This window comes from Mustelus asterias, chromosome 1, assembly GCF_964213995.1.
Source record: "Mustelus asterias chromosome 1, sMusAst1.hap1.1, whole genome shotgun sequence".
Lineage (NCBI taxonomy): Eukaryota > Metazoa > Chordata > Chondrichthyes > Carcharhiniformes > Triakidae > Mustelus > Mustelus asterias.
This window is the reverse complement of record NC_135801.1, coordinates 88,754,408-88,780,474: the sequence shown is the minus strand read 5'-3', so window position 1 is coordinate 88,780,474 and position 26,067 is coordinate 88,754,408. Positions and strand designations below refer to the sequence as shown.

The 26,067-nt window shown below is 40.6% G+C and overlaps 1 protein-coding gene across 2 annotated transcripts in view; it reads right to left on the bottom strand.

The window, feature by feature from the left end:
* The window catches only part of LOC144495098 (cytoplasmic polyadenylation element-binding protein 2-like), a 117,684-nt gene that overhangs the window by 46,842 nt on the left and 44,775 nt on the right, over nt 1-26,067 (bottom strand). For both annotated transcript variants that reach the window (XM_078214985.1, XM_078214993.1), the window contains exon 4: nt 12,102-12,152. In XM_078214985.1, the coding sequence (XP_078071111.1) occupies nt 12,102-12,152 (51 nt within the window). The remainder of the gene's footprint in view (nt 1-12,101; nt 12,153-26,067) is intronic.

The following is a 26,067-nucleotide window of genomic DNA, read 5'->3' as shown; positions in this document are numbered from 1 at the left end:
ATGACCTGGATGAGGAAGTGGAGGGATGGGTTGGTAAGTTTGCTGACGACACCAAGGTAGGTGGTGTTGTGGATAGTTTGGAGGGATGTCAGAAGTTGCAGCGAGACATAGATAGAATGCAAGACTGGGCGGAGAAGTGGCAGATGGACTTCAACCCGGATAAGTGTGTGGTGATCCATTTTGGCAGATCCAATGGGATGAAGCAGCAGTATAATATGAAGGGTACCATTCTTAGCAGTGTAGAGGATCAGAAGGACCTTGGGGTCCGGGTCCATAGGACTCTTAAATCGGCCTCGCAGGTGGAGGATGCGGTCAAGAAGGCGTACGGCGTACTGGCCTTCATTAATCGAGGGATTGAGTTTAGGAGTCGGGAGATAATGCTGCAGCTTTATAGGACCCTGGTTAGACCCCACTTGGAGTACTGCGCGCAGTTCTGGTCACCTCATTACAGGAAAGATGTTGAAGCCATTGAAAGGGTGCAGAGGAGATTTACAAGGATGTTGCCTGGATTGGGGGGCATGCCTTATGAGGATAGGTTGAGGGAGCTTGGTCTCTTCTCCCTGGAGAGACGAAGGATGAGAGGTGACCTGATAGAGGTTTACAAGATGTTGAGAGGTCTGGATAGGGTAGACTCTCAGAGGCTATTTCCAAGGGCTGAAATGGTTGCTACGAGAGGACACAGGTTTAAGGTGCTGGGGGGTAGGTACAGAGGAGATGTCAGGGGTAAGTTTTTCACTCAGAGGGTGGTGGGTGAGTGGAATCGGCTGACGTCGGTGGTGGTGGAGGCAAACTCGTTGGGGTCTTTTAAGAGACTTCTGGATGAGTACATGGGATTTAATGGGATTGAGGGCTATAGATAGGCCTAGAGGTGGGGATGTGATCGGCGCAACTTGTGGGCCGAAGGGCCTGTTTGTGCTGTGGCTTTCTATGTTCTATGTTCTAAGTTCTGGGTTTAGATTTTCCTGTCTACCATCTGGGGTTCCAAACTTACATTACCAGGCCGACTAACTCACTTTCTTCTTCACCCTGAAGGCCCTCCATATATCTATCCAAACAGAGGAAGATAGTCACTGTTGGACACACAAATGAGATGTAAACTTTATTTCTGTCATTGAATTGACATTGCTGTAATGAAAATATGCTCTTTAAAGATCAGAACTAATCATTATTATGGCTTGATAATGCAGCCAAATGCATTTTGCAATTTAAGCTCAGCAGCTGTGGAAGTAAAAGGGTTTTAAAAATGATTTTCACGTAACTCATAACTTTTATAAATTAAACATGTGATATTTCCTGTTGGTATCCAGCCTACAAACTATTAAAAATCATATATTCAAATATTTATTTCTAGCTAGATTACGATAACTAAAACCACTATGGCGAAAGAGAGATTTGATTTTGAATAGATGAGTAAAAGGAGTTGGCGGGCAGCATTACTGAGCTCCTGTATAAATATATCTCTCTGATGAGAAAAACACAAACCTATCTTGCCCACAAAGCACATTCGTGCAACCCATTTCTCTCCCAGACCCAAAAAGAGGGAGTGCACAAGAATAAAGAATGTCTTGCATTGTGTCTGTACAAACCTGGTATTTAAATGCAGTGAAATAACAATAGCTTTTCACTGCTGCCCAAGAACAATATTTAATATAAAAAGGTACGGCAACATTTATCTAGACTGCCTTGGCTCAATAGTAGCACGCACTGATCAGTCAGGATGCTGAGTTCACGGTTGATACCCAAGATTTTAGCTCAAAATCTAGGCTGAACCTTCAACCTTGCTGCACTGTTGGAGGTTTCATCATTCAGGTGAGATGTTAAACTGAGGCCCTGTTAGGTGGGCATAAAAGTAGATAGGATTTCTCATTGTCCTAGCCAACATTTAACTCTCAACCAACATTAAAAAGATTCTCTCAGCATTATCGCACTGCTGTTTATGGGACCTTGTAGTGGGTGCTCAAATTGGCTGCATGTTTCCTTACATTAAAACAGTGCCCACACTTCTAAATTACCTTCCTGGCTGTAAAGCATTTAAGATGCCCTTAAGTTGTCAAAGGCATTATTTGAAATGCAAGATCTTGCATTGTTTTATTAAAGAAAAGCTTTGGGAAGGATATAAAATAAAGCATATTACCAATCATTGGATAGTAACAGGAAATATCGCATGTTTAATTTATAAACGTTATGAATTTCGTAAAAAACATTTTTTAAACCTTTTCACTTCACAGCTGCTGAGCTTAAATTGTAAATGCATTTGGCTGCATCATCGAGCCATAATAATGATTGTAGTTCTGATCTTTAAAGAGCATATTTTCATTACAGCAATGTCAATTCAATAACAGAGGAATAAAGTTTACATCCCATTTGTGTGTCCAACTGTGACTATCTATCTTGTTTGGTAGTACAGAACTTGAGTATTGCTGAAAAAGGACACTTTTTGTCAAAGCTTTTCATTGGGCAGTCACCAGGACATTTACAAGAATACAATGCAAGGGAAATCAACAAATATACACTGTATGACAAGAGAGTGCTGACTGATTGGTGGACTAAGTGGTAGAGGCGTTGCCATAGAGAATGCACCAGTTGGCAGTAACTGACAGTTAACTGACAAGCATAGTTTGAAGTTTAAACCAGGCAGTTTAATTCTGGTTAAGGCATTGCCCCAAGGAACGAACAAGCAAATGGCTGTTACTTATTTTGTTTAGCTGTAACGAGTGCAATGTGTGTACGTGTTCTGTCTACAAAGAATCTGTGTATTAACATATGTAACTTCAAGTACATGCAAATGTGCCACACGGAGCCTGGCTGACAATCCTAATTAGTTGTTAGCATAATTCTTAACACACTGAAGATTTAACAAATGTTGTCCAATTACAGAATCACATTTAATGTTGGATACTGTGCTTTAGGTTTTCCAAACACAGGCTGGTGGGATATAATCTGTACCTTGCCCACTGTAAACAGCAAAAGGGGCATGCTATTGGATACGATCCATCAGACTTTGGGATGTACAGTCTACACACTTACCAGCACACTGGCATAATGAGTAGTTTGGTATATGCAATTCAGTGCCAGTGTGATATTGGGTATGTAGGCTGTACATCTCAAAGACTGGCAGTATGCAAATACTAAGGGTGGAATTTTCCCGTCCTGCCTGCCAAAGGAATCGTAGCAGGCAGGACAAGGACCATGCAAAGATCCCCACTCTTGTGAAAGATGGGTCTGGTCGCATTGCTATGGAATGCTCCAGTTGCCATATGACCTGCCCCTCATGGGAAAATTTGAGAAGTGAACACCTTTGACCATTAGTCCATCGGGCCATAGTCCACACGTAACGTCTTGAGGCCCTGTGCGAAAGGGAGATGATGTCGGATCCTGTCAGATGTTTCACTGAACAGACTGTCAAAGACATTTGGCCGAATGCGTCATTGCCCTTATTTTAAAGCAAGAACCAAGACATAGCTTGGCTGAATGTGAGAAAGGTCTTCCCCATTAGATCCTTCCTGCACACAGTCTCACCCTCTATACGCTGTCCTTGAGGCAATCGGGAAAGAAACTGTCAATTTGTTCTGGAATGCGCCTTTGCAAAGCAGATCTGGAAAACAATGCAATGGTTTTGTCGAGGTTCAAACTGATTAGCTCTGTAATGCAGCAGTCAATGCTCTGCAAGGTGTTGCCAGGGACGGACACTGGGATAAACATCAGCTGCAACTGGAGGACCATCAACTCAGTGAAAGATGTCCTTTGGTCTGCCCAAAACATGTTGGTCTTCCAGTGCAAACAATTGCGAAATGTCAAGTAACAACTGTTGCAGACTGACACATTCCAAGGTCCAGGACTAAATGCCGAGGGATGCACTAAAGCTTGGGGCACCTGCTACAAAGGCTCAACGGGGAAAGGCCATGCACAGTCTAAAGCTCTCCCACCATAGTATACCGAAGGGCTGCAATCTATGTAAAACCCCAAAGACTGTACGTACCAAACACTAAAAATGTTTCATATGAATTGCAAATGTACATTGTAAATAAAACCAATAATGGCAATGTATTGAGGCACCTCATATACTGAGTTTGAGGAAACTGTTGAATAAATATGTTTTGCAAAAAACAAGGGGTTCTTGTTGCAGCAGACACTTCTGCAGCAGTGGTGACAGTCTCAGATACGGAAATATCAGGACAATTAGTTACATGTAATTCAGTACATAAGAAGTGTGACAGATACTGGAAAGGGAGAACACTGCAACTGGCCTGAACTGCTAACTGAAGCAGCCAATTTCAGATAATTGGACAGTTTAGTGATTTCAGAAGTCCATGTAAAAGACTTTACAAAAGGTACTGGGCAGGGCAGGTTACATTCAACACTAAGTGGGGATAGAGCCAAGAAGAGAATGGTGAATTTTGAATCATAGAGCAGACTTTAGAAGTTGTGCACGTGAAAAGAGTAATTTTGCTGTTCAGCACTTTATATTTTATTTATATAATTAGTGTAATAAAGGTTATAAGATAAGAGAAATGGTAATAAAATTTGAACTTTTAAGTCTGCGTACAGTTGCAGCTTTTTGCCCATTCTATGAGACACAAATCAGTCTGTTTCTTGTGCTTGGTCATGTTTTGTTTCCGGATTGAAGTTCAGTAAAAGGCAAGGAATTTAAGATTTGTCCAAGCAACCATTTTGCTGCAGTTGGAGCCAGACACACTGGAATAGAACGTTGTAACCCATCCAGCATTTTAAATATATAATCAGTGTGGCACAGATTAGTCCACTCAAGGGCAACTCTATTTCTCAGTCCCCAATGCTAAAAAGGTGAAAGGACATCCAGACAACATTTCCAAACACACAAGAAACCAAGACATGCACTTGCATCCAGAGTACAATAATTGCAATTTAGAAAAATCATCACATTTCAAAAAAGACATTATGCAAACTTTTTTTCCTCCTGCTTGCAAAACAACCCTATCTTCACCCACCTGGCCTGCTGCCAAAAACTTGATCACAGACAACTCCCTGTACTCTGTAATGTCTCGGATAGTCAGTCTAGGAGACACTAGGTAATTCCCAGACTTTGTTTTCCTCAATTTTTCTGATTAATGCTATTGCTTCCACTTGATGTTCCCTGTTCAACATGGCTTAAACGAGGAACTCCGAAACTGGCCTATTCCGGTGATCAGGATATTGCCCCTTTGGACACCTACAACTATCAAACCCATCACGCTGTACATTCTGACAATCCTTCTAGCATATTTTTAATAAATAGAGTTCAATCACAGATTCTGTATATTAATATTCCATTAATTAGACACTACTGGTGTAGTTACAGCTCCGTAAATTTTAAAATTTACATTTCTCAGTTAATAACCACATTTAAATTTTCAAAACAAAATCTCGGTTTGAAAACCCTAATTATCAATCATTAAAGTGTTCAAATGTAATTTTCAATTATGGCACATCCTGTAAATTAAGATAACTGCTTTAAACTTATCTTTCCCTGAACTATGAGCTTGAGCACAACATTTAAAATGTCACTTGTCACCCTTCTAAATTACATAATAATAGTTCCATTTATTACAATCGTTAGGCTGCCAATAGAGGTAATATATATTAAATGTGACAATTTAACTTATAAAACTGAGTTGGATAACTTAATTGTGCCTATAGTGAGGATAAGCACTTCAGGATTCCTCACTTACAAGGTCATCATCCTTTTTTCCTCCTATGCAAAAAACATGGATCAATATATTAAAACATAGAAAGTCTTAACAGTACGACAGCATTTTGTATCATCATTCGGGAGGGAAGGGTGGGTGATATGATGCATACGTTTTAAGAAGTTAATTTAATTAATGATAGAGAAGGAAATTTTAAAACTGCGAAGGTCAGACCAAAAATAGAGTACTCTCTGATGCATAAAGAGCGAACTCCGCATGTGACATTTTGATGTGAATTTTTCTTCCTTGTGTGGCACGTTATTTTCACATCTATACCATTGACCTTTCTTGGGAATGATGTGATGCAGTGAGTCATAGTTTCTGCAGTACACTATACAGGAGTTTTGAGAACCAGCCAGTTGCTGGCTTCAGCAAACTGTCATACTCTAGAATTACCTACCACACAAAATAGATAAACAGACACTACAGTCAGTAGCATAAAGTCATACGCATGTTTATAATGGACTTCAAACATTTTCTCATTGAAAGACCACTCAATTGCATGGCAATGAAAATACATACCAAATGTGGCATCTAAGCACCTAGGAGAGTATCACTCAAACCTGTGGTCAGTTAATAAAACCAACACCTTACTTCCAAACCAAGTTAGAATTATTAACTAGGTGACATTCCACATACTCACACCACAACATTCAGAAATCTGTGTCAAACTGTGCTTTCTTCCCCTGTTGCACCATGAATTGTAATTTCACTTAATGGGGCCAAACATTTTCCTTGTTTTTACTCTGAAGAACTTTAGTTATCCCTCACCTTTTGCAGAAGTGAAAGCCACCTTAAATGACAGTAATTTTGACATTTCTATTCTGTTGGCAGAGGTCAATAACCAGCGGCCTAGATTTACAGTAATTGGAGGAAGGTATTAGAGTTAAGGAGAAGCTTCACATCTAGAGGATGATGGGTAGAGTAACCTCTAACTCTTTATTGTAGTGTACAGGCCCTTTAAACTTTTCTGAACGACCAGGCTACACATGAGCAGCAATTTAAACAAAGTGATTTGCTCAAGATCTCGTGGGTTGCTGTGTGACCGTGGAAACATGAGGCAACATTGGTGTTTAGGTCTGTAACTCACTGCACAAAGGATGGTAGAGGCAGTTGGAGCACTGTTAGTTATTGGCCATGTGATCACAATACTTTTTTCCACACCACGATGGCTATATACCTTAATCTCTTTGCACATTTATTTTTAAAATGGTTGTGAAAAGCCGAGTAGGTGGGCGTTTTTTCATCATTGTGTAAGTTTCACTTCCTTGACTAATGTTTATTGATCATCTACCAAAATGGTGTTTAACAACGCCCAGGTTTAGAAGCAACAACACGAGAGAGAGGAAGTCACCATTTTCAGTTCAACCAATATAATAGCCACTCCAGGTCATTAGAAGATAGCAAGTTCAATAAATAATAAACAAGGCACATCATGGTTAAGGGCAAGCAGCAACCAACCATTTTCTGGATGGAGAAGAGGGGTGGATCTGGTGTGGCTCATTGTTAAAAATGCTGACTTGAACAATCACTGAAGAAGTTAAAGTCCCACTCATAACTGCTGGACAAAATGTGGAATCAGAATTTCAAACTTTGATGAAAGAGAAAGACTGCAAAGATGCACAATCAATGGTTGTAGCTACTTGTTAAGTAAAATTAGACATGCAAGTGTTCACCTGCATTTTGTGCAAGGCATTTTTGACTTAATCTAGTGTGTGCCTAAAATGGTGCAACTGTAGCTAAGCCTGCAACTAGTCAGCAATTCCTGTACTTATATCAGACCACCTCCTGTGATGGAAACAATTTGCTACTGTTAGCCAGGTTTGTGTTTTTGGCAAAAACAATGCCTTGGATCAACATTAAGTTATACAAGGTAGAAATATTTTTAGGGACAGGAAATTTGAAAATCCAGAAAGCAAGCATTTTGAAAGCTTAATCTATAATATGAAAGCATTACCTACACATGAAAAATCAAATCAGTAAAGGATTTTTCAGATAAAGCCCAGTACGTTAAGCTGGATTTTACAATGAATGTCTTTAATGTTTTGCCAGTCATTTATATTACACATTAATTATATAAATTCACCTGATGACATGTTTTAAAAAAGTCACTTCTTTTTCAAGCATAATTAATGACAACGTGTCTGGATCTAAGACACAAGATATTCAACAATAACGCCACAGTAAAGGTGATTTCTTTTGGCATTATTACATAACGCACAAGTAAACATCTGTGTAGACTTATCATTAGACCCAAGAGGGATATACTTGCCAAAGTCAGCTCTTTATTTTTTCCAATTTGTAGTTCTTTAAACTTTGCATTTAAAGCATAATTTATAAGACATTTTAAAATTAATTTATGGAATGTAGGCATCACTGGCTAGACCAGCAACTATTGCCCATCCTTCATTGCTTTTGAGAAGTTGGTTGAATTCTTGAACTGCTGCATGTGGCGTAGGTACACCCAGATAGCTGTGATGAAGGGACTTCCAGGATTTTGACTCAGCAACAATAAAGGAAACAATGGTATATTTCCAAGTCAGGATGATGAGTGGCTTTGAGGGGGACTCCCAGGTGGAGGTGTTCTCATGTATCTGTTGCCTTTATCCTTCCAGATGGTCGTGGGTTTGGATGGTGCTGTCCAGGAAGGCCTGCTGAGTTCCCACAGTGCATCTTGTAAATCGTACAATCTGCTTCTACTTTGTGCAAGTGATGGAGGAAGTGAATGTTTGTGCATGGGGTGCCAAACAGGTTCGATTTTGGCTTGGGTCACTGTCTGTGCACAGTCTGCATGTTCTTCCCATGTCAGCATGGGTTTATTCCGGGTGCTCCGGTTTCCTCCCAGAGTCAAAAAGACGTGCTGGTTAGGTGCACTGGCCATGCTAACTTCTCCTTCAGTATACCCGAACAGGCGCCAGATTGTCGCGACTGGGGGATTTTCACAGTAACTTCATTGCAGTGCTAAAGCAAGCATACTTGTGACACTAATAAATAAATTTAAAAATATGAAACAATCAAGGGGGCTGTTTTGCCCTGGATGGTGTCAAGCTTTAAATGTTGTTGAAGCAGCATTCATCCAGGCAAGTGGAGAGTATTCCATCACACCCCTGACTTGCATTTTATAGATGGTGGTCAGGCTTTGGGGAGGCAGGAGGCAAGTTACTCGCTGCATGATTCCGAGCCTATGACCTGTTCTTGTAGTCACATGTTTGTATGGCTAATTCAGTTCGGTTTCTGGTCAATAGTAAACCCGAAGAAGTGGATAATGGAGGATTCAGTGATGGTAATTCCATAGAATATCAAGGGGCGATGTTTATATTTTCTAGTTACCTAGCACTTGTGTGGCATGAATGTTATTTGTCAGCTTAAGCATGGATATTGTCCAGGTCTTGTTGCATTGACTGCTTCAACATCTGAGGAGTTGCAAATGGTGCTGAACTTTGTGCATCAACAAATATCCCCACTTGACATTATGCTGGAAGGAACGTCATTATAAAGCAGCTTAAGATGATTGGGCCCAGAGCACAACTATCGTGAGGAGCTCCTGCAGTAATGTCCTGGAACTGAGATGACTGACTTCCAACAACTACAACCATCTTTCTTTGTGCCAGACGTGACTTCAATCAGCAGAGTTTTCCCCTGATTCTGGCTTTGCTAGAACCAAGAGAGAAAATGCTGGAAAACCTCAGCAGGTCTGGCAGCATCTGTAGGGAGAGAAAAGAGCTGGCATTGAGTCCAGATGACCCTTTGTCAAACTCGAAACATCAGCTCTTTTCTCTCCTGACAGATGCTGCCAGGCCTGCTGAGATTTTCCAGTGTTTTCTCTTTTGGTTTCAGATTCCAGCATCCGCAGTAATTTGCTTTTATCCTGGTTTTGCTAGAGTTGCTTGTTGTCACATTCAGTCAAATGCTGCCTTGAAATCAAGGGTAGTCACTCACCTCACCTCTTGGGTTCAACTATTTTGAACCAAGATTGTAATGAGGTTTTGAAGTGAATGACCCCAAACTGGGCATCGAGTTATTGTTGCGCAAATACCCTTAATCGTAATGTTGATGACACCTTCCATCAGTTACTGATGATTGAGAGTAGATTGATGGAGTAGAAACTGGCCTGTTTTTTTGTGGACGGGATATACCTGGACAATTTTCCACATTGCCAGGTAAATGCCAGTGCTATAGCTGTACTGGAACAGCTTGGCTAGAGCAGCAGCAAGCTCTAGAGCATGACTTCAGTATTACTGCCAGAATAGGGGTCCCACAGCCTTTGCAGTATCCAGTGCCTTCAGCCGTTTTTTAATATGTGGAGTGAATCGAATTGTCTGAAGACTAGCATCTGTGACACTGGTGATAGCTGGAGGTTGTCGAGATGGTGCACCCACTGGACACCTCTGGCTGAAGATTGTTGCGAATGCTTCAGCTTTATCTTTTGCACTGATGTGCTGTGTTCCCCTATCATTGTGGATGGAGATATTTTTGGAGCCTCCTCCTTTAGTGAACTGTTTAATTGTACACAACCACAGCTGAAATCTGATCCGTTGGTTGTGGAATCACCTAGCTCTGTCTATCACATACTGCTTATGCTGTTTGGCATGTAAGTCGTCCTGTGTTGTAGCTTCAGCAGGTTGACATGTTAGTTTTAGGTATGCATAGTGTTGCTCCCGGAATGCCTTCCTGCACTCTACATTGAACCAGGGTTTATCCCCTGGCTTGGTGGTAATGATAGAGTGGGGGATATGCCGGGCAATGAGGCCATATACAATTATACTTTTGCTGATGGCCCACAGCATCACATGGTTGACCAGTTTTGAGTTGCTAGATCTGTTCAAAATTTAGTATGGCGGCTGAGACGCACGACACGATGGAGGGTATCCGCAATGTGAAGATGGGACTTCATCTCCACAAGGACTGTATGGTAGTCACTCCTACCGATACTGTCATGGATAGATGCATCCACAGTAGACAACTTGCGAAGAGGAGGTCAAGTATGTTTTTCACCCTCATCACCTGCTGCAGCCCAAGTCCAGCAGCTAGATCCTTTAGGACTCGACCATCTCAGTCAGTAGTGGTGCTACCGAGTCACTCTTGGTGATAGACATTGAAGTTCCCCACCCAGAGTACATTCTGCAATCTTGTCACCCTTAGTGGGACAGAATGTACTCAGGATTGGTGATGGTGGTATCTGGGGCATTATCTGTAAAGTATGATTCTGTGAATATGACTATGTCAGACTGCTGCTTGACTAGTCTGAGAGACAGCTCTCTCACTTTTGGCACAAGCCCCATGTTAGTGAGGGAGGACTTTGCAGCGTTGAGGACTGAGTTTGCCGTTGTTATTTCTGGTGCCTAGGCCACTGCCTGATGGGCCATCCCATCCATTTTCATTCCTTCTCAACTTTCTAATGGGTTGGATAGCTGACTGGTTTGCTAGGCCATTTTTGTACAGCTGGAATCACATGTATGCCAAATCAGATAAGGATGGCAGATTTTCCTCCCCAACAGGTATCAATGAACCAGGTGGATTTTTATGACAATCAGCATTGGTTTCATGATCATTAGACTTTTAATTCCAGACTTTTGTTGAATTTAACTTTCAACATCTGGCAAGATGGGATTCGAACCCTGGTTCCCAGAGCATTACCCTTGGTTCTATGGTTTACTAGTCCAGTGACAATACAACTATCCCACCACCTCTCAATAAGATATCATAGTCATATGTTTCTAATTACACGAAGCAGCACTAACATAAACCATATTCTGAAACTCAATACATTGCACTCTGGGAATGAAACTGAACAAGCTGTTCTAATCTTAAAATTGTGTCCAGATGAAATCATGAGTTACTCCCAATATGCATCTTTAGACAACTTAAAGAATAGAAGACTTATTCTGAAATGCAACAGAACATGACAAGGACACAATGAGTTAAGCCATATAAATTGCTGCATTGTTTTTGCATGAACCTAATTAAACTGTAACAGGCTTAAATTAATTTCTTGAATCATATGGAATGAAAGAATGCACTTGCTCCAATCTAATAAGATTGCTGCAATTTAATCTGACCTGATGAAATCCCTATACATTTTGGAAAATCAACACTGGCTAAACTGGTCAATGATGCAATATCCAACATGGCTTAATGTATTCAACACCTAACCATCTATTTGGCATTGTCTCTACAGCAAAGTATGAGGCAGATATAGATTATAGCAACTAAAGCAAAATTCAACAGGAAATCAATTTTTGATATTAAAATTAGGCCACTGTGTAATACAATTTTTACCAACTGATCATTCTACCTCAAGTCACGAGCTTGAAATTCTGCCCAGTGGCACAATTGGGCTGAAGCTTTCTGATAATAGCAGTGGAAGGAGGAAAGTATTATTCACGAAAGACTTACCATTAATCATCAGAAAATTGTCAGTCCCTGGATGTGGATATCCCAAACGACCTGAAATGAGCAGGACAGAATAAAAATTAGAAAATATTTGTAAATGAAAGATTATAAAAGCAGCAAAACGAACTCATAAAATAATGCAAAAAAACCCCTTGCTTTTACATAGTCCCTTTCATGCCCCCAAAGTGATTCTCAACCAAGTAAATCCTTCTGAAATGTTGCTAAAAACTAATTTTAAAAACAAAGGGACTCCATTTTCGTCTCAGAATCATTTCAGCTCCCCAGCAATCACTGTTTATTGCTTTCAATGAATTTGAGGAGGAGCAGAAACTATACCTTCCTAACTCTACAGCTATGACATTCAACAAAAAGGGCATTTGGTCTAATATCTCCATTTACACTTGACCTTTTTCTCACTTGCTTAGCCCCACTCCATTTCCTGACACCAGGTGAGCAAAATGGTGCTGTGTTTCCTAAATTACAATGACGACACTTCAAAAAGTATCAATTTGGGACATAATTAGGTCATGAAAGGCACTACATAAACACAAGTCTTTCTTTCAGTATGTTCCATTGGTACTCATGTTTTCTAACTTTTCCTCCTTTGCTTCTGCGCATTTCTTGCCATTCAACAGCACAAATAAAACAAACACATGATATCACTGAGTAGCTCCCCTTTTCTTTAGCTTCTGTATATGAAACTAGTTTATTGATGCTATGCCACACAAATTTAAAGTAACATTCACAAATTACAGACAACTGATTACTCGTTACATGCAAAAATCCGTAAAACTGGCAGCTGCTACTGCAAAAGATGAAAGTTTCTTCATCTTCCTGGCAACAGCAACCCCTAGATAGTTATTGCTTGTAACGTGCCAAGAAGAAAAGGTCGCTTTTTATTGATCTGACCCATTTTTCCAAAGCAAATCTGCACGAATGATCTGCTGCAAACACTTCAAAACTGGTATAAAACAGCCAAGGGTTAAGAAAAATGATAGGGAAAAAAAAATCCATATTTTAAACTAAAACAAAGCAGATCATCATTTCCCACCCATATTAGGTGATTATGTTTATCCTCCTAAAAGTACCACACTATCAATAAACAACCCAAAACTTATATTTTGGTCTATGGGAGTGCCAAACTCACTTCAAAAGGATTTCGAGCTTTCAGTTTATAAGTATATAGGGCAAATATCAAGTAAATAGCCTTTGGTGGACAAGGATGGGCAAGGTGGTGAGAGAGAAAGTCAGGTTCTGCCCAATAAGTTGTAAAACCCCAGTAGGCCAGGCTGAGTTGCTGAACATCCAGTGCTGGAAATTCAACGTAAGGCTAGGCCATTGGGGAGAGTGAAGCTGTACCACATTCTGTAAGTACCACAGCGCAGCTTTCATAATGAACTTCTGGTATTTAAAATCTGGCATTTAAAATCTGGCAACTGATTGTCACTTACATTCCCATTATACTCGCACTCCATTCAGCGTCCCATAATCAAACAGAGTTTAGACCTGCTCCAAAGGCCAGGATTTTCCAGTCCTGCCATGGCGTGCTCCCCCCACAGCGGATGCGGAGAGTTATTCAAATCTCTATCAACTTCGGCAGGACCAGAAGGGGCTGGAAATTTCCACCCAAGGCTGCTACTGCAGCCATTAGCTTATACAATTGTGGTTTTAATGCAGAAAATGTTCCAAAGCATTTTACGGAGGTTTTTTAATAAATCAAGATAAAGGCGAGATTACAATCGGGGGATTAAAAGTTTGATGTGCGTCTCAAAGAGGGAGAAGGAAATATTTAGTGAGGGAGTGTCAAAACATAGATTCTATGAGGCTGAACAATTGGTGGGACAAGAGGTGGTGGGGGTTGGAGTGGGGAAGGGGATGGGGAGAAATGCACCGGAGGCCAGAGTTGAACGCAAAAAGGTTACAGAGATAAAGAAGAGCAAGGTTGTGGATTTAAACATGAAGATGATAATTTTACATTGTGTGATGGGCAACCTGATGGCAATCAATATTGTTACTAGCCCAGATGAGACCTGTAACTTTTAAGAAAAAGAAGAAATCCAAAGGCCCAGCTCTTTCTTGAAAGAAATAAGCCACAGGATTCCACGGTTTAAAATTCAATAATGTTTTTAAACTATACAAGAATCAAACAAAGCAAACACTGAATATCATCTCAGCTACCCTCCCATACACCATAAACACAGAATCAACACATGGTAAGCATGAATTAATAGGCAAATTCGGATTATAAACAATAAACTAAACATGAAATAGCAAATACAACTAAGATGGATCTTAGAAATTGGCTCAGCGGTCTACTCAGTGTATACATCATAAATTTCAGTAACAAAGTCATACAAAAACTCAGGTTTCCTCAAATCAAAGAATTTCAATTCCTCTCCTTTTAGGTGCTAGCCTGATCTCCAGCTTACAGCAGCGCACAATCTATCCAAGCTCCCCTGACACAGGTTCACCATGCTCAACTTGGTCTGGATGGTATAGATCCACTAATGTTACCTTCGAGTACCAGAAACAACTGCTGCAACTGTGTATTTGCTTATTCTCAGGCTCTGGATCTAGGGATCTTCTTTAGCTTGTATGCACTACACCACTGGACTCTTCAGATAATACTGAGCTTGGATCGATCTGTGTCCTTTTGTATGTTTGATTTCCTATCTATTTGGGCCTTTGTTTTCTTAGAAACTGGGGTCAGTTTCCTTTTTCTGTTTCCCTCCAGTTAGGGTTACAGAATCTTTATAGCTATTCAGCCAATTGAGTCTGCACTGGCTTTCTGAAAGAGCATTCTACCTAATCCCACTCCCCTATTTTACCCCCGTAACTTTGCACACTCTTTTTTCAGATAGCAATCCAATTCATTTTTGAATACCTTGATTGAATCTGCCTCCACCACCTTCCAACAACTCTCTTGAAAATATTTTTCCTCATCACTTGTGCTCCTTTTGCCCATTATTTTGAATCTATGCTACCTAGTCCTTGATGTACACTTGATAAAGAACAGTTCCCCACTATTTACCCTGTCCATGTCCCTCAGAATCTTTAGTACCTCCACCAAGTCTTCTCACAGCCTTCTTTTCTCCAAGGAAAACATACCCAATCTCTCCAATTGATCCTCGTAGCTACAGTTCTTTACCCCGGGACCATTCCTGTGCCTCAAACAAATGTAAGCTTTGAAACCACAGATTCCATCACAATACTGTTTAGCAAAGCAGTAATGATGAGAGAGAAAGGCACTATGGCTTTGAGCTTGGGAGGCTGTTCAGGAGAATATTGGAATGGTTGAGTCTAGTTGTGACAAAGGCACGAAAGAGGGTTTTAGCAGCATGTGGGAAATAGCACTTTTCATTAGAGAGAGAATTCAGGGAACTGACTCTGATTTTCCCGATGGGGATGTGTCACTTTTCACTCAAACCTCATTCACCTCAAACTTATAACTACAAAACATTAAATGCTCATTTTGTATTCCTCAACATTAGAAACATAGCGACATATCTTGCAGGGCACATTACTTATAGCAATAATGTATTTTTATTCAGGTATTCAAACAGGCAATCCGTGCTACTCTATTTGTGCATAAATTTAAATATCTCTCAAGCTGTGTGTTCATCAGCTAAATGATCAAAAAGTAAATGTAGTTTCTAAAAACAATTTCATATTTATGTTCAAAATGTAGTTCTACTGCAAAGTATAGGACAGAACATAAACATCAGCATTTTCAGAAGATGGATGAAAACATTTGGTAAACGCAGTGTTAAAATGAAGCCAAGAATTCATTAAAATAGTAGCCAACAATCATGAATACCATGCCCTTGACCCAAGTAATAAAGGAACACAGATCAGCTTCTTAATCTTAATTCCTTGGTCACAAGTTCTGTTGTACAAAGCTCTTGAAACCTGTTACAATGAAGCCTTTTTGTTGCATTTGCCCACATTTTCATCCTTTTTCATCACTGATAGTAATTTGGATGGAGTACATTCGCAGAACCAGCAGCACAAAATGTTCTTGCTTGCCTTTTCAATGTACACTAAATAACAATCCTGACCTCATTTACAATTGGTAGTATTTCAAATTCAAATAAACTGTTATTTTAAAAAACATTAAAGGGCAACAAAACAGCTTCCAATTAATTTGTCTCTCATTCATAACAGGGCCAACTAGGAATGGTCAATAAATGCAGTCATGCATAAGTCAGCGGCATCCCAAGACCAAAAATAACACACCAAGGTTAGCGAAAACATGAACTAGTTCAAAGATTCATGGAAAGCCTTTTTATTGCAAAACCAAACTTCCAAACATACAAGCTTCTTGTCCTAAAAAAAATGAAACTTGCTCCTCAAGCAGTAAATTTGCACTCAAAATTAAGATTCGCCTTTTAAAATACCTGTAACCCTTCAGGCTGTAGATCAAAGAAAGTTCTTTATGCATTTGGTGACCATAAAGAATTTATGAAATGTATTTGTATTTTATTTATCCATCTTCCTAATTACCCATCTGAATTTTAAATAAGGCAAAGCCTTGCTTGAGATGGTATCTCATTGATGCTGGCAGCATATGCTGTCTCCTCAAAACAACCTCAGAGCCAGAAAAGTGTATATTTAACATCAGCAATGGTTATTTTATTATTTCAATTATATTTGCCTTCATTCCCTTGCCATAATACTTCTGTATTACAAGCAAGAGTTGGGAACTATCAATTTACATGCAGCTCCCACAACAGGTACATACATATTCCCATGAAAGCTTGCAATAAAAGTAAATTTAAATTCACATTCCACAATGCATAATCAGCTGAATAATTCCACATTGCAATATACAGTTGTTGACAATTGCATATCCAATATATAATAGCCACCAACTGTATGAAGAAACATGTAATATTATTAGGGAGCAACTATATTATAAAACCAAAGGAGCCTCAGTGCTGGGTACACAATTTCCACAGAATTTGCAAGCAACATGTGCTTGGCTCCATTTAACCAGAATCTTAACCCCTGTCTTTTTCTCAAAAAATTCCACAATTGCTTTCATTTGAATTGTTTTGTGCATTAAACGTTTTGGTTGTTCATAAATTGCATTAAATCAGGGTGTCGAGTCTAAATTGCTTAGTCACTCTGAAACACTAAGCAGCCAAATGAAGGACACAGGCTTAACATTCCGAAAGCTTTCCTTCTCAACCACATGTACACAACATAAAAGATGCACTGTTTCCATTTGTTTCAATTTTCTACTTGAAGATTAGGTTGTAAACAAATTCTTAGTGGAAGAATGAGAGCTTTGTGCTTTATAAGTGACTTCCACAGAGTAAAAACAGAACAGCCTTCCCAGAACTACTTGTACTGCAAGTCAGGATACCAGAGCTTTGGAAAATTAAACTTAATTTTAAAAAGAAAATTTCATGGGATATGGGCTTCATTGGCAAGACCAGCACTTGTTGCCCACACCTAATTGCCCTTGATCAGGTGGTGGTGAGCCGCATTCTTGAACCATTGCAGTCCACCTGGTGTAGGTACACTAATCTTTGGCTGCATTCTCAGATGATGGCTTTTCCCAATCCCACTTCACTTAAAGGTCTGCACCCTGCAGGTATTTTTTTCATTGAAGGTGGTTTTTCTTACCTCAACTGGGAGCTCTTTTTAATTAATTCAAAGGATGAGGGCTTCACTGGCTGGGTCAGCATTTATTGCCCATCCAATATTGCTCGACAATGTGGTGGTGACCTGCCTTCTTGAACCAATGCAGTATGTGTGGTGTAGGTTACCACAGAACAGTTAAGGAGGGTGTTCTAGAATTTTGACCCAAAATTTTGATCCTGCTGGTGGTGGGATGATGGTGGGATGATAATGATGGGACATTGTATGGTATGATTCTGAGTATAACAACTATGTGTCAGGTTGTTGCTTCACAAGTCTGAGACAGCTCCCACTTTAGGCATAAATCCCTAGAGTAAGGAACACTTTGCAGGGTTGACAGAGCTGAGTTTGCTGCTGTAGTTTCCCGTGTCTGGCCTGGACAATGCCGGGTGGTCGGTCCGATCTCATTCCTTTGAGAGCTTTCAGTCATGAAGGCTGGGTGACTTGCTAGGCCATTTAAGAGTAAGCTACTTTTCTGTAGGTCTGGAATCACATGTTGGCCAGGCCAGGTAAGGACACAGATCTCCTTCCCCAAGGTACATTCGTGAACCAGATTGGTTTTACGTCAAATCCCACCTACGGAGGTCCCCAGAGCATTACTCTGGGTCTCTGGATTAATAATCCAGCAACAATACCACTACGCTAAAATGGGCTTCATAACAAGGTAAGAATGGCAGATTATCTTCCCTAGAGACTATTGGGGAACCAAATGGATTTTTATGACAATCGATGCTAATTTCACAGCACTGAAAGCTACTGAGACTAGCTTTCAATTCCAGATGTTTCTCTTTTAGTCAACAATTCAGCCACATTTGCATTTACTGATTCACATTACATAGCATTTCATGCACAGTGATACACTTGTTGACAGGAGCACATCAGCAGCTAATTTTCAGTTTTTCAAAAAATTGCTTTTTTGTGAAAAGTACCTGTTTGACTGTTTGCATCGTTTTATCCGCAAGTTTTTTTCTCCCTATTTTCTTCGTATCTACTCCTGAAATTTCAAGTCTGAACTGTTCAACACCTGCCAGAAATTCCTTCATGCGCTTTCGGCACTCTACCTCTGCATAGTCTCCCACCTGTAAGTTCCAATTGCTCATATTTTCAAACTGATTATTACACACCCACACCCCATTCTCTTCACCATCACAAGGCTTGATTTGTGATTTCTCTTCTTGAAACTTAGTTTTTAATACACCTCTCATCTTCAAAAGCCTCAAAATCTATTTCTTAAACCAAATCTTTGTTCACCACCTTAAATCCTGATAGTTATTTGTCCTCCTTCACTCTCCCCTACTTAGACAATGCCAAGATAATCTGTTACATAAAAGGCACATTATGGGCAGATTTTTATCAGTCCGCAGCAGGAAGCTGGGTGGCAGACAGACCAGTAACTTCCTGCCAATGGTGCACCTTGGGTGTTCAAATTATCTCAGCCAGAATGGCTTCCTGATGTAGTGCCACTACTGGAGCAATTTCCCAACAGCTGGACAGAATGCAGAGCACTGGCCTGCTCCAAGGAGGCAGGCAGCTGATTTTTATATTTAAAGATCCTCTAAGTAACATGTTACGCAGCCACAGGTATTTTACCAATCACACGGCAAACCCCACTATGTTAGCAGGCCACCAGTTGAAAGGCCTCTCTTTGGCAGCCTGAGGGAACGGTGGGGTACCTTAGGGGCTCTCAGCCCAAAGAGGTGGCCATGGATAGGAAAGATAGTAAACGTGGCCCCAAACAGCTCCCCAGAGGGGTTTCCCCTTCATCCCTCACTGCCATGAATTTTGTTTGGTTTGAGATCTCATGCCTGCCTTATTGGCAACCATCTCTTCCTGTGGCACTGCTGATGTTTCAGAGCCGCACGCCCTCTGAATGAGTTGACAGCATCAGCAGCCTTTCCGCTGTTCTTAATTGGACAGCAGGTGGCTAATTACAAGGTTGCCTGAGGTAAAACTGTGAACCGGTTCTGAGCTTACCAGTGCAGGCTCGGAACCCACTTTTCATCCTGACGTCAGGATCCCGAATCCTGAGGGAAAGTTCAGTGTAACTTATACCAGTGGCGCAAATACAAATACAACTGATCGTCTTGTGGAAAAAGAAATCAAATCAGTTCCCTTGCTGTCCTCATCCAGTGTTTACAGAGACAGGATGCAGACTTAAAGTCAATGACATCAGTAAAACGTGCTCTGATGAGGTTTACAGGGCTCCAAACAAATTCTGAGAAGCAAAAGCCTTGCATGAACCAGGTCAGTTAGATGGCATGATAGGGGATTATAGTTTTTAAAATAAATTCTGGAAGATAGACTGCATGGGAGCCAATAGCCCTCTCATCTGTACGTACTTCAGTAACTTTCCCTTCCCTTGTCCAAGTGAGTGGGGGCGATTTACCATCAACTCAATATAGATTGCAAATGGAATTTGAGACTGCCTCCATGGCTCAGTTGTATGGTTCCTTTGCCAATTGAACCAGATGGGATGTACATTTGCATATTTCCAGTAACTGAAGTTCAATTTTGCTTTCATTGCCAAAGATCATTATTAATATTTTGGGGATCCATTCCATCAATTTGACCTTAAATCGCAAATGAGTAAATCCATTACTGATGACAGCTTTAACTGAAAATATTTCACCTTGTCAGAAATGTCTAGTTTTCAACTACCAACCAAGTGCTCCTTCAAAGCAGAAAATTACAGCAAATGGTTTCACAATAATGGCTAAACTCCTACATGGATTAGTCTTCTGTAATATGTGTCAATTATTATTCAACATTATTCAGTAAACAATACATAGGTTATATTTAGCTTCGTTCAATGCAGTCTTCATTAATGGGGTGTCACCTATGAACATTAAAGAACTCCACAAGGAGTTGATAAAGTCATCTCATAGCGTATATATAATTTATTTTATAAAAAGACAATAGAAATGCCATCTATACGAGGAGGTGACAAACTACAAAAGCTTCTATGGCAGAACTTAAAGTACCCCAATCACAAAGTGATTAAGTGAAAAATATAAGAACTTACATTTGTCAATCCTTTCCGTGGGCAGGATTAATCAGATGGAAGGGTCTCCGCTTTGCCACCTGAACAGTCGATGGGGAATGCATCCCTGCCAATCCTGTTTGTCCCGCAACTATTTATCGCTCCTTAGGACTAATTGCCGGAGGTAAAGACTTCTGTTCCCCTCAGAATCTGACTGGCTGGCAGCTCTGTAGTCCCAGTAATGCCAGGATTCAGTAATAGCCTCTGCTGGGACTACAGGCACTTCCCAAAGAAGAGGAATTTGTGGATGCCGAGTCTTGTAAGTCCAGCAGCGTCTGGCTCTTAGGCTCCAGTAGGGTGAGAGGAAGTGGGGTGGGGGTTGGGGCTGATTCTGAGAGGTTGTGGGGGTGGGTTAAAGAGGGAGTATGACCTTGTAGAGGGCATGACTCTGATTAGAACAAGGAAGCCTGGAAGGATGACCACCTCACTCACCCACCTTGGTCGACACCAGCCCATACAGTAAAGGTTGCCAAGCTACCCACTGGCATGTCTTCTCCCATCATGGGTAATATAGCACATGGGCAAAATAAGGTACTTAAGTGCACAATGTTCAGTACCATTCATGACTCCTCTGATACTGAAGCAGTCAATGTCTCAATGCAGCAAAACCTGGACAACATCCAGGCTTAGGCTGACTTGTGGCAAGTAATATTCACATCACAGAAGTGCCAGGTAATGACCATTTCCAACAAGAGAGAATCTAACTGTCACCCCATGACATTGCCATCAGTGAATCCCCCACTATAAACATCCTGGGGGGTTACCACTGACCAGAAACTAGAACTGGACTAGCCATATAAATACCGTGGCTACCAGAGTAGCATAAAGGCTAGGAATCCTGTGTCAAGTAACTCAATCTCCTGACTTCCCAAAACCTGTCCACCATCTACAAGGTATAGTCAGGAGAACAATGGAATTCTCTCTACTTGCCTGGATGAATGCAGCTCCATCAAAAGAAACTTGACACCATCCGGGACAAGGCAGCCTGGTTGATTGGTATCCTTTCCACAAACAACCACTGATGAACAGTGGCAACAGTGTGTACCATGTGCAAGATGCAATGCAGGATCACACCATGGTTCCTTAAGCAACACCTTCCAAACCACGACCATCAAGAAGGCTTCAGCAGATACTTGGGAACATCACCATCTGGAGGTTCCCCTTTAAGTCACTCACCATCCTGACTTGGAAATATATCACCATTCCTTCACTATCGCTGGGTCAAAATCCTGGAATTCTCTCCCTAATAGCTCTGCGGGTGTACCTGCACATCAGTGACTGCAGCAGTTCAAGAAAGCATCTCACCACCACCTTCTGAAAGGCAACTACGAATGGCTAAGATGGGCAATAAATCCTGGCCTAGCTAGCGATGCCCATGTCTCATAAAAATTAATTTTTAAAAAGTGGCCATTAATTGGAAGGGCCTCAATGGGTCACCTGATGCCACCACCACTCCCTGAAATGGGAGACAGGTCAGGGTGGGCAGGTAGGCAGTGCGCAGGCCATGAAGTGCATAATACGTGCCACCAGTCTTCAAACCTGCAGGCAGGGGATCATAAAATTTCACCCTTTTACTTTGACCCTTTCTGTTCTATTTATTTTTTAAACAGGCCCTATTCCCATGGTGACCAAAAATAAATATGGGATTTCATGAAGTGTTTGATCCTATAGGCCAATTTTTAACCCTCCAATCTATTTTTAGCCAGTTATTCACTCAATTCCTTTTATAAAAGTTAGTCAACATTTGGCCAACTGTTGTTGATGGGATTCTATCCCACATATTTATTACTCTGCTAAAATTGAATCATGATCTCCTGAACCAAATAACCGACCAATCTGAGCAAAACATTTTAAAGCAACTGTGTATTAAAGTCCTAGGTTTCATGCACTGAAAGTATTGTCTGATGAAGCCAAATTTCGACCTTTAAGCCCCACAGAGCTTAAAACCAAAGCCCCTTCTCCGACTTCTCACCAAACACATTTGATTTGCCAAATCTACAGATAATATTCCAACTGTAGCCTCCAAAGTTTAAAAATAGCCCACTTGACCTCACAAAAGCCCTCAAGATGTATCCCAGTCTCCAAAGTTAAAAATAGCCTAATTGTTCTCTCAGAAGCCCTTAAGATGTATCCCAGCATTCGATTATCCTCACTGGCAATGTTACGCTGGCTGGATGCTCTTAGTGAACAGTCAATAATCACAGTCAAATTGTTTCCACTTATGTAAATGGACTCCAATTCCATATGTTTCTTGCATTAATGTACATTTATTGACATTAATCTTTAACTGCAAATTCTATAGCCTATGCTAACTTTTCCAGACCCTGTTGTTTGCTGCTAATCACCCTTACATTATAATATCTGTCCACAAAGCTTTGTACCATCAGCAAGTTTTAGACTATTAGAATTAATTTATTTATTCCACTTGCATACAGGATCAACATTAACCGTCCTATTATAGTATTTGACCATACAGACCAGAAGAATCCCAGATTTAGCTCTTACTTTGTGCTAATTGAAGTCTGGGAAGTACGAGGACAGATAACTGGCCCTTTTGCCACCAAACTAGGGAGTGGCGAGAAAGAAAAATCAGATTTCCTGATTACTATCCAGAAAGCTTAGAACCCTAGAAAGTTTACGTTTCAACGGAGATGATCAAACAAAAGCCTTATAGGTTTGTGTTAAGAATTGCCAGTCATTCATAGTATTGGAATGTTGCCAGCCCGTGGAGAACTATATTTTAAAATTAGGAAGTGCATTATAGTAATGGAAGAGGAAAATAAAAGCTTGTGGATGTGGGAAGACTCTAAAGGCTCAGAACAGAATTCAAATGGACTCTGCTGCCTACCCAGACAGAATTATGCTGGGTTGACAGTTTAAAATCTAGTTAGCTGGTTTTCTGTTAATTTCATGGACTTTAAAGGGGGCAAGAATGTAGGGGCATTTTTGTTCGAAACTACCCTTATTTGAGTAGAAAAATTATACCCTCATTGGGTTATTTCAATATATGTCAATTATAGTGCGACCATTAGGTAGGGTCTGCCTTCTACTTGGAAAATCCACAAGGAACATCCAGAAATGACATTCTTGAAAACAGGACATACAAGTCCAAGGGCTGTTCTGCAAACACCCAATGCAGGAAAAATCACATTACAGGCAGCAAATGCAAATTTCTTTGCCTATATTGTGGTTTCTAAGATCCAGATAGTTCTGAACATCCCTTAGTATGGATGCCCATTATATATCCTCATGTTTGCACTGTAGCAATTACTAAATAAATGGACTTTTCCTATGAAATTGATTCCATCTGAGTAGCGTCATATTGACAGCACCATAGCCGAGGGTCTCTAAACACAGCTGAAATGGACTTCAAACATTTATAGAAAAATATCTCGAGAATCGTTTTCTTATGTAAAGCGGGAGTACTCAATCAAAGTATGATGCATGACGTTTTGCCTCCTTAAACCACCACAAATACATCTTTGTTACAATGTTTTTTGTTTCACGTGATTTATAAAGCCCCATCATCGACTCGGGACCCCACGAAGTCTCATGGCATCAGGTCAGGTATGGGCAAGGAAACCTACAGATTACCACCGATTGCCCTCCTCAGCTTACAAATCTGTCCTCCATGTTGAACACCACTTACAGGTGGTAATGACACAGAAAGTATTCTGGACACAGGACTTCAATGCCCAGCACCAAGAGTGGCTCAGTAGCATCACTACTGACTGAGCCCTAAAGATGATAGCTACTAGACTGAGTCTTTGGAAAGTGGTAAGAGGACCAACAAAACAGAAAACCTACCTGACCTCATGCTCACCAACCTACCTGTCGTAGATGCATCTGCCCATGACAATATTGGTAGGAGTAACCACTGCACAATCCTCGAAGACAAAGGGCACGATTTTACCATCAAGTTGTGCCCGTTTTCGGGCACAAAAACTTGGTAAAGTCGAGCATGAGGCAAGTAGCGCGATCCATGCTGATTCCCCCTTTAACAAGGCCTGAAAATGGCCGCGGACGGACCACACCCAAAACGGGGCGTGACGGCCCTTTAAATGCATTTGTATGCATTTAAATTGACTTCATGGGCTGCACGCTAATTTTACCGGCACTTCCCCTGGGTAACTCAGAGATCAGTGCAGAGTCAATGGGCCGAATGGGCCTCTGTGGGGATTCTATGATTTATAGATGCCCAATTCTTGCTTCTCCCTTTCATTGCCTATTACATTAAGCTATTCTATACTTTAAAAATTCCCATTATTGACCAGTAAGTTAATGATTTGGGACAAGCTTCATAGACCATGTATTTTCATGCTCATCATTTTCACATGGATGTATACAAGACTGTTGAATTTATTTGGTATCAGTAAATAGCAGATATTAATTATGTTACCAGCCTACTTTATTCCTTTAGGAACTTTTCTGATTTTCAGCATTCCACCTGTTTTATTACAGCACCAAGAGAGATCAAAACATTGTTTAAACTATTAACAACCTGTTATTCTTTTTCAATACCTTTTCCGACATTAATTTTAATTAGCCTTCAGTGGTTTTTGTACAATTCTCAATTCACATTGCAATGTGGAGTGGTTGAGGCAAATAGCCTGGATGCATACAAGAATATAACAGAAGATTAAATAGAAGCAGCAGACTATATGGCTGCTTGAGCCTGTCCCGCCGCCATTCAGTACAATCATGGCTGGTCATTGACTTTAGCTCCACTTTCCTGTCCACTCCCCATATCCCTTTATTATTGAGGCCAGAAATCTACAGCACAGAAACAGGTCACTGGGTTCTCCAGTCCATGCTGTATTTTTGCTTCAATCAACTCTCCTCCCATCTTTTCTTATTTAAATCTAGTCTCGTAACCATCTCCCTATGCTTACCTAATTTCTCCTTAACTGCATCTACAATTTTCGTTTCAACACTCCTTGTGTCCGTGAATTACACAATTTTATTACTCGTGGGTTGAAGTTGTTCCTCCTGAATTGCCCATTGGATTCCCTGGTGAATATCTTGTATTGATAGCCTCCGGTTATGCACTTCTCCACAAGAAAAAAAATTCTCTATGCATCCACTCCATCAAATATACTCAAAAGATGAGGCATTCACAATTCTCTGGGGTAAAGAATTCCAAAGATTCACAACAGAAGATATTCCTCCTTATCTCAGTCCCAATTGATTGGCCCCTTATCCTGAGACGGCTCCCCCATGTTTTAGATTTCCTCAGCCAGGGGACACAGCTTCTCTACCCTGTCCAGATTCTTCAGAATCTTA